At 34.7% G+C, this 10,100-nt stretch overlaps 1 protein-coding gene across 1 annotated transcript; it reads left to right on the top strand.

The window, feature by feature from the left end:
- Positions 1 to 6,708, top strand: LOC132172853 (V-type proton ATPase subunit F). Its single transcript, XM_059584421.1, has 5 exons — positions 1 to 107; positions 987 to 1,068; positions 1,557 to 1,638; positions 5,984 to 6,066; positions 6,421 to 6,708. The coding sequence occupies exons 2-5, from the start codon at positions 1,006 to 1,008 to the stop codon at positions 6,583 to 6,585; spliced, it is 393 nt and encodes a 130-aa protein (XP_059440404.1). The 5' UTR covers positions 1 to 107; positions 987 to 1,005; the 3' UTR covers positions 6,586 to 6,708.
- The last annotated feature ends 3,392 nt before the right edge of the window (positions 6,709 to 10,100 follow it).

Here is a 10,100-nt window from a genome sequence, read left to right as displayed (position 1 = left end):
CAGTGCCATTCGGGTCTCAATAATTTTTTAATTCCTTCTTTACTTTGCGGCACTTCAAAATTTCTCTCTGATCCGAAGCCTGAATCACGAACACACCGTTTTCTCGGGTAAATCTTTTTGAAGAAATTAAGAAGTTTACCAATTTTCACGAATTTTGATTTATTGCACAATGTTACTTTTAGTAGTTGCTTAATTTTCATTATCTAATTGTCATGCTTAATTATAGCTTAAATTTTCACTGCACGTTTTGATGTCTTTAATTTTTTTTGTTTTTGATTCATTTTAGATGATCCAATTTCCTTGTTTTCTTGAAGAAAAGAATGCGGGTAGAAGGAATTTATATATCGGAAAACACTTTCTGATTTTTGCTTGTTTTCTGAGAATTATTGGTTTCATTTTTTTTTCTTCTTCTTATTCTCTCTGTTTGGCTGCTGAGAAAACCGAGGAAAGGAGAAGAAAGTTGTAGAAGTATTTTATTTTTTATTTTTTATTTTTGTGTGTGTTGCACGAGTGGAAATGCCTAATGAACTGAGCTAAAGTTTTTAATTTGGGCTGATTTGGATGGGGGGTTTCTTTATAATTGTATGGGTTCAAATTATAAATAGAAAAAAAAAAAGGTTAAGATTTTGATATTCAGATTGCTTTTCTTCTCCAATACTATGTAAGCAACTAAACAGCAGGGAAAAAAATGTGGTTGAGAATATTTCCGTTATACAAATTCCAGTTATCTGTATGTCTACTGTTTTACCTATGGACAATTGACATGGACTTATTGTAGCTATTTGGGACTGAAGACACGGAATTTTTTTCACATTCCACGTTTTACGCACAAAAGTGAAGAAAACTATAGTAAATCTGCAGTTTAAAATCTCAGACAATAAATGGATTGTTTGGCAGGAGGTCTTGTACATCGCAGTAGTTGCTGTTTCATGTATGTAACTGGTAGGATCATATTATGTCCTGATGAGTTTTTCTTCTTGCTTCAGTTGAATAATACAGATTTAAATGGCCGGCCGAGCTCAAATCCCCAACAAAAGCTCAGCACTTATTTCCATGATTGCCGATGAGGTATGGTGAATGTAGTTGTTTGTGATTTTATGTTGCCTTCTGTGTTGCTGACTTGCTGGCATATAAGTATCAAGAAATTCATTTGACATTGAACAGATCAACATGATTTTCACCACAGCCACATGTACAAATTTCATTCAAAAAAGAAAGATAAGGATTTCTACTATGATGTCTCATAAAATTTGATCATATTTGAGTAACGTGTTACCTCTGTTCATAGCTTCATATAGGGAATACTGGTTCCCGGCATCTACTGTAGTTTTATGGGTGAAAAGTCAGACCATACAGTTTCATATATTCCTATCTCCTTCATCAATTCATGCATTTTTTTCCCTAGGTTTTTATTCCTTTTAGTTAGGTTCATTTGGTATAATGCAAGAATTCATTAATTTGGTATAATGCAAGAATTCATTAATTTGGGACATGTTATGTTGTTCACATCATATAAATCTTGAAGATTGTTCTCATGGATGATTTTTGTCATTTAGGACACTGTAACTGGATTTTTGCTGGCCGGTGTGGGTAATGTCGACTTGCGGAGAAAGACAAACTATCTTATTGTTGATTCAAGTATGAATTTGAACCTTATAGTGGATTATTGAAATTTGTTATATCATGTGTTTAATGAACTACTAGAGCAACAATAATTATGTTTAAATTCTTAGCAAGTTTACATTTTATCTTTCTGATTGTCTATGTGTGTATGTGTATGTATTTGGACTTATCAAGAAAAGAAAATTGTTTATTTGTTTTTTTTTTTTCTCTCTCTTAAATTAAAACAGGAAATTAATAGATTTTTTTATTACTAATTAGTTTCAGAATGAGAAGAAGGAATTGCTTTCTTTTTGGAACATATACCTTACCGTTTCTGCATGGTCTGTTTAAGTACCTGTTGTGGTGTCTCCTCAAGGTTGATGCCTCCAGCTTTCAAACCAAATAGCTCAACTTCCCCATTGTTGGATGTCCAATTATTATTCTTTCTTCTAAATTCAAGTTGAGCATACTACCCTGCCATTTTCAATTCATCAGGATTCTAGAAATTGCTCCCTCTAATTACTCTCCGTAGTGTTGCAGTCTGTTCATGTCTTTCATTTATAAATACATGGTAGCTTCCCTGTGGCAACTTGCTAAAGGGAGTGTTTGTTCACTGGCAAGGTATTTTGCATAATCTGGAAGGTGTATGAGGTTTGAGTCTTGAGGAAGGGTCTGGAATGAGGCATAAGGAAAATGCTCTGGGTGCAATTTGAGAGTTGACTACTTTGCCTCAAGGTCTAAGGTTTGATCCCCACAGGTGTCTCATGATTTTTGGGATGCTTTGTGTGTGATATGCATGTCTCAAGATAGTGGTCTTACAGAATTGAGCTGCGTGTATAACCTACCCATAAACATAAGGATTGATGAGGCTAAAGATTTACTTTTACATCTTGAAGCATGTTCTATGTCTAAGATACTTCGTATGTAGGAGCTTTTATGATGAAAAATAGATAAGTATTTTTTCTTTTTGTTCTATAAAGTGGTATCTCTTTTTCATGAAATTTTCCTTATTATAATCAATGCTTCTTTAATGTGCTCTTTCTTGGTTTGATTGCTTTCTAAGGCCAGGAGTTTGGAAGAAGAAGTACCCTGAGTTCTGGGGGATTTTAATATGTTTTTCCTTCTTGCATAACCTCTTAGGGATTTTACTATAACTCGAGGTCTAAATCATTGATTTTTCTTTCAAGTTATAACTTAGCTGAAAAAGCATACCCATTTGTTTTGAGAGCAGTTATTGTAATGAGCGAAGGAAAGCGCCTCCAAAACTACTAGTCAAGTTACATTGAAACTTTCTAAAATCACTGATAAAACCTAGTTTCATCTAATAAGGAATCAATGTTGGACTTAGTGTGACTTCCCTCATTGCTTGGGTGTAAGAAAAGGGATGTGCTTATATAGAGCATGCTCTCTCTAAATGGTAGGAGGCCTTTTGGGGTAAACCCAATAATAAAACAGTGCGGGCTTGACCCAAAGCAGACAATATCATATTATTTAGGGCGGGGTGTTACACTTAGCACCTATGAACACCTTATAATTTATTTACTCAATGTGGGTAATCTATCTTTCCAATATAGGATTAACTTTATGAAGTGTCATAGTTACTAAAGGGGCAATTTAGAAGCCTAAGGATTGGTGGTTATTTGAAGCTTTCAAATGCTTCGCAAACTATGCATTTAGTGAAGTTTGTGGGCCTATGGCATTTAGGTTTGACACAAAAAGTTAAGTCCCAAATAGGGTGGGTGGATTGTAATGGTGTTATATAGGTGCTAGGTCCAACATTGGTTTCTTTCTAGGGGAGATTGACCTTTATAAGTGATTCAAAAAGCTCTAGTTGTAATTTTGACTAATCCTTTTAAACTAATTGCGTAGATGTGATCAATGTTTTTTCAGAGCCATTACAAATGATATCATAGTATAGGCTAATGATTTTGTAGACTTTTATGCTTAGGAGGTAATTTTAATCTAAACAAGTGCATTAGGTGTTTAACATAGGGCCTTGTGTTGCATCGATTTATTTAGAGCCCGGGGTGTAATTTTTGCTTTCTAGTTATTATTAAGTGCTAATTATAGTAGCCTCATACAATTTTAGGGCTTAGGGTTTCTCTCTTCTTGGTCGCCCTCGCCCTCTCCTCTTTTTAAGTTCTCTTTGAATTGTGTTTTGATTCTTTTGAATTTTTTTTTTCTTTTGAAATTGGTTTTTGATATTATGCTTTGATTTTGTTTTCTTGTTGCATGTTGTTTTGGATCCGCTTAGAATATGTGACAGGGGATTATGATCCAATCCCTTACTTTTTGAGGAGCAAACTATGCAGTGGTTGTAAATTCCTAAGTTAATGTCACAAAGCAATTACTGTCGACGTTGACGGTCCTCCCAATTCTGTTGGGAGCTCCTCCGTTGATGGGTGTCTCATATTCCATTGTCTTGTGGAGTAGCGTCGCTGCCTTTACCACGTAGAACTGGCCATGAGACATACATTCATTATATCTACACTTAATTTTACTTATCAAAAAAAAAAAAAAAAATAGTAGCCTCATACTTATATTGTATCAGTGATAACAAGCTCACTTTGATACTTATGATTTTAGGAACATCATGCCATCAAGTAAGAAACGATCAGTTAGGATGTGTGGTGGTAGGGACACTTGGGGCACCACGAGAATGAGAAAGTCCACCATTAGCAAGCGTGGAGGTAGAGCCTGGGATTCCTCCAAAGAGAGTCAATGCTACTATTGATGCCTTTGACATTTTAGATGCAGTTTCTACGAGGGTAATGACGAGGATTGCACATACCCATAATAGGAGGGCAAGGGATACAGAGACAAGAGAGGGTTGTTCATTCGAGTCTTTTAATAAACGACACCCTCCTTTATTTGAGGGGAAACTTGAACCATTGGAATCAGAAAATTGATTCTTACATATGAACAAGCTACTTGAGGTTATGGGATGCATTGATAAACAGAAGGTACATATGTTGCCTTCAAGCTTAAGGGAGAAACTAAGAGATGATGGAACTATGAGAAGGCCTTGTTAAAACTTGAATTAGGTGAAATGAATCTAATCAACTCGGACCTGGTTTAAGAAAGTATTCTATGAGAAGTATTTCCCAAAGATAGTACAGAGAACCCTTCTAACTAGAAAATTCTGGAAGTTTAGAGGGTTCTGGGGTACAGTTCGTGAAGATTTTCAAAGGTGTCATAGCAAGAACATACTTGAATTATGCTTGGTAAACTGGAACTTGTGGATATATTTAAGGATTTAGACTTGTTTTGTTTATTTGTATTTCCTAATGGAGTTTTTGTTATGGCATCGGTATTTAGCATCGACTTTGTAATAAATACTTATAAAAAAAAATTGACTTTGTAATATATGATTTATTGAGGTTATGATTTTGATTGTTGTTAGTTTGATGTTTGTTAATGGGGTTGTGAATGTTAGCTGTTCTGGTTTGCTTGTTATTGAAGTTTATTACTGCAAATTTGGGGATTATTACAATCATTGTCACTATCATGCATATTTGAAGTTTGGAGGTGTGATAGTTGTGGTATCAGAGCAATCTAGTAATGTCATGTGATGCTTGGGCACTGCATTATGACATGTGCCTGACGAGGATGTTGAGGATTTGAGTTGGGGAGGTTATGACAACTTGAAAAAGTCCCATAGTAGATGAATGGATTGTGATGCATTACACTACTAAATGAGATTGGCCTTTATTAGCGATTCCACAAGCTCCAATTGTAACTTTGAATAATTTTTTTGGAGTAATATCCTTTTCCTTGGGTTGTGACATGCAGAGTCTAATAATACCCTTAATTTGAATCTACTTTACTTTGATTCTTCTCCAATATGATACATCCCTATGTGCTAATGCTCATGCAAAAGATGGAGCTTTAGTTAGTGAGCATTGATGCTTTAAGGTTCTCTATATGATGGACTTGGAACAGTATCTTAAATGAATCACTTCCAAAGTAAATTCCTCCAAATTTTGCATCTTATGATGGCAATTAAGGTGTTTTTCATTTATGATGGTCCTGTCATTAGAAATTCACAGAAAGCTGTTCAGAGTTCTGTTGGTGTATTTTTATTTGTGATCCTTTGATTGCAAATTGCAATAAATGAAAATGAAATTCTTTCAGTTTCATTGTTATTAGTAGTCAAAATTAGATGGCCAATCTTTTATCTTTATTAAGTGCTCTTTATTCAATCGAACTAATCATGTCTCCCATCCCATGTATACTACGCTGAACCAATCTACATCCTCTCCCTTGCAAGGAATATGTTGAGGATTTATATTAATATGAAAATATTTCGTTCTTATCAATTTCTAAGCAAAGTTGATTGTTTCCTATTTTCTTTATGACTGTTATTTGCATTTTGGTTCAGAAACGACTGTCAAAGCAATTGAAGATGCATTCAAAGAGTTCACCACAAAGGAGGACATTGCTATTGTTCTAATCAGCCAATATGTAAGTTTTCTTCTCACTTTGGCATCTAGGTGATCAAGAAAAATTGTGAAATTGAGTTCTTTATATTAAATGTTTAGAACTTGTTAGTGAAGCAAACAACAAAATTCTAATATTTCCAGGTGTACGATTTTCTTGTCCAATTGCATGGCTATCTAAATGCATTTGTAGGCATAGATAAGGGATTAGGCTGTCCTGATTAGTCTGGCAAGAGCTTAGATGTCTAGGTGCTTGCATACTGTACTAGTGACGTGTTACATATTCAGTATGTGTCACATTTTCATAGTTCTTCAAATTTGTCATGCGCTCTTACGATTTTCCATCACAAGCTAACTCTTTCTGCCCTTAACTTATCAGGTTGCAAACATGATAAGGTTCCTGGTTGATAGCTACAATAAGCCAGTACCAGCTATTTTGGAGATCCCTTCCAAGGATCATCCTTATGACCCTACTCATGATTCAGTTCTTTCACGTGTGAAGTATCTCTTCTCTGCTGAATCTGTGGCATCCGGACGGCGTTGAGCACGTCTAGATGTCGTACTGTTCTGGTTGCAAATATGTCTTAATTTTGTACTGTTCAGGTTGCAAACACGATCATTTTCCTAGTTGATGACTACATATGCCATGTTTTTCATTTTACTTGCATTGATTGATTTATCGGGCTGCTTTATATTCTTTTCTTTTTTTTTTGTGCCTAATTATGAATTATCAATGCAATTTGTTTTCTGTTTATGGTGATAATAGGAATAAGTTGCAACGTTAAATGTTAAAAAGACAGGCATTTTGATACTTTCGTTAGATTGTTTTTTGTTCTCTGTCAACTTCATCATGGCCCTCTCTCCCCCGAGGATTGGAAACAGCTATGGAGTCTAAAACTTCAGCATAGGCTCAAACATTTCCTCTGAAAAATATCTAGGAACATCCTGCCAGTGGGATCCAACATTTTCAAATTTAGTCCTCATGTGGACCAAGAAGAAATTTGCTGCCCCCTTTGCCATGGCCTCCACAACAAATCCTCTGGCAAGGATTATATGGAGGAACCAAAAATGGCATCAATCTCCCAATTACTGACTGGATCAAGATTCAAGGGCCCTTCTTAGGCCTCCTTCTCTGCTTGCCATTCCTTATAAAGATATTCAGGAGTTTCAAGTCACTCTGACCATTGCCATGGACCATATTTGGCTTGCTCGGAATAAAATTTATTCGTGTTGATGACACTCAATCAATTATGCGTCAAATCTCTGAAAAATATCTCCAGGAGAAGCCTTAGTAGGGGAAGCCCAAGCAACCCTCATGGCAGTCAACCCAGCTGCCTCCTCTACCAGATCCCAGGTCCAGGTTGAAGGCGACGACTCTCTCCCTCTAAGAGCATTCACAATGAGCTTTTTATATTTAGCTTTTCTTTCAAAATTTAACAAAACTCATAAAAATACCAATTTAACAAACTCTTCTCTCTTCTTTATTTCTAACTTTTGCCAGACACACTCCCTATATTTCAAGAGGCAAAAAGTTGAAGTTGACAATTTTTTTATGCTTATTTTTTACGTTCCTGCTAGTTCACTACCCTTATGCTTATGTTGTTGGTTGGTTTAAAACTAATATATATATAACACTAAAGTAATGAAAGAAGTAAGACTTTGGTATTTAGCTCATTTTAAAAGTTGCTCTTCAAATTTGAAAAAATGAAATTTTCTCCTCAAATTTGGCTTATGTTTGAAGAGCTCACTATGAATGCTCTGACAACTCAATTATTCACAAAGTCCCATTATTTTCATAATGGAGCATCAGACATCCATCACAAGCTGTTCATGAACCATGATTAGACCGCTTCAAAGATTTCAAGATGTGCAAATTTCAAAGCACATGATATTGCTAAATGGGCCGTAACCAACCATGTGTTTGGTTATATTCCCACTTCATCCCATATGATTTCCTCTATTCATACTAAGAGCGGGAAAGACCCGCCCCCATTAGGCCATTAGTGCCCCATGCTTTTTACCAAAAAAAAAAGTGCATAATTTCATGGGGAAATAAAAGAGATATATATACACAAGTTGAGAGGAGCTTCACTCTAGATGTTGGTTTTTACTATACATAACCAATCTTATACCCCTTAATCCTTATTGCGCCTTTTTATTAAAATTTATTACTTGTTTTTTTGAATTGGGATTCCTTAAACTTAGTTTGCGCCGAATTTCAAGGCTATGCACCCTAAGTTCTTCGGAGCAAGTAGGCCCATAATCTTATCTCTATTTGGCAAGGTAAGTCTAAGGAGTCCCCATCCTACTTTTTTCAAGAATTGGTAGGTGGTGACAAGTAAACACCAAAGACTCTTAACCTATCCTAATCGGCCAGGCTGGCCCTCAATCTTGCTAACAATTATAAGATTTGGCTGTTATAATATTGGTTAAAAGATAAGCTCGAATGCAAACCATTTTGCTTGCTTACGGAACAATAATTAAAATGATTCCATGGCCCCAAGCTCCAACTGCTATTTTTTTATAAGGCTAAACTCAATATTACCCCTCACTGAAAAAAGACAATCTCACACACCTTTCAACAAATACTTTGGTGGATCCTTTTTAGACCATTTGATTCATCATTCGTTCATATAGGAATCTTCTTTAATCACTTGGCAGTATAAACTATAAAGTATACAAAGTATAAAAGGTACAGTTGAAGGCTTATTTAAGGTAATTTACCCTTTTATTATTATTATTATTTTTTATGGAAATATAATATTGACTATAAAAGTAGTGGCTCCTGCTTTAAACAGACCAAACCAAAGGCATCATAGAAGTGACATTATCCACAGATACGAACAAATGGAGATTTAGTGCCTTGAAAGCAAAAAGATGTTGGGCCCCACTGATTCCCTGGCCCACCAATGTGTGTGGCCCGAAGTTAGTATTTATCCACATCAAGCCCGCCGCATCCATCGGAAGCCCGTCCAATAGGAGCCACTCGTTTTTGGAAAGGGTCGTCTCTTCCTATCCACCGGGTAGGATGACCAAAACCACCCCATTTCCAAATGTTGTAAACGTGTTTCCAATGGCTACTTAGGACGACCATTTTTGACATTTTCATTCATTTAATTTAATTTTAATTTTCTTTCATTAAATCTTATTTTATTTTATAATCATAATTTCAAGTTAATGCATATACCGGTCTACATGATATTAATTTTTTTTAAAACGTGTTAAATATTGATTTAATATACACGTTAGATACATTAATTATTGCCATAAAATAGATAGTCTCCATTTTGATGGGATAATCTTTTTTTTTTTTTTTTTGAAAAATATAGAACTTTCATTGATGAAATTTCACGAGCATAAAGCCCTTATAACACAGAGCATACAGCTCTGAAAAACCATAGCCAAAAGATATGAAGGTTATAAAGTCATAAAAATGACTTCAAACTTCCGCTAATTTAGATACAATTACATTTAAGGAACATATCTGCTTTGTGCAGACTAAATCTAGAACATGGATAATCATTTTTCTTAAAATCCTTGCGTTGATAAAAGTGAAATTCCACCTTAAATATCAAAGAGAACTCCAAATTATTTTTTACTAATTTCATGTAGCTATCATTTACTTATATTATAAATTCAAGAATGGGAAATACAATTAGTAGATCTTCAAAACATCTTTGCTAGTTTGACCTTTTGATTTATAAAGATAGCAACAACCTTAATTATGCATCCGATTGGCCAACCAACATTGACTTTTCTTTTTTTTTTCTTTTATTATTATAATGCTTTCTACATTATCTTCATTTTTTAAACTTCACATATTATTGCGTTCCTTCAGCAGATTAAGGAAATATACGTAATTTCTATGGATTTTTATATAATATTATAGAAGAATAAAACTTATTGTTTGATGTAATTCAATTTACAAAGTGAGATTAAACAAAGTTGATAAGATATTATTGTGATTCACATATGCATCCAACTCTTCATGTGGATTCAACTCTTGAAAGATCAAATAGCTCGAAAGACTAGACATGGCAAAACAATAATATTTGATAT

The sequence above is a fragment of the Corylus avellana genome, chromosome ca2 (genome assembly GCF_901000735.1).
Source record: "Corylus avellana chromosome ca2, CavTom2PMs-1.0".
Taxonomy (NCBI): Eukaryota; Viridiplantae; Streptophyta; class Magnoliopsida; order Fagales; family Betulaceae; genus Corylus; species Corylus avellana.
This window is presented reverse-complemented; position numbering and strand designations above follow the sequence as displayed.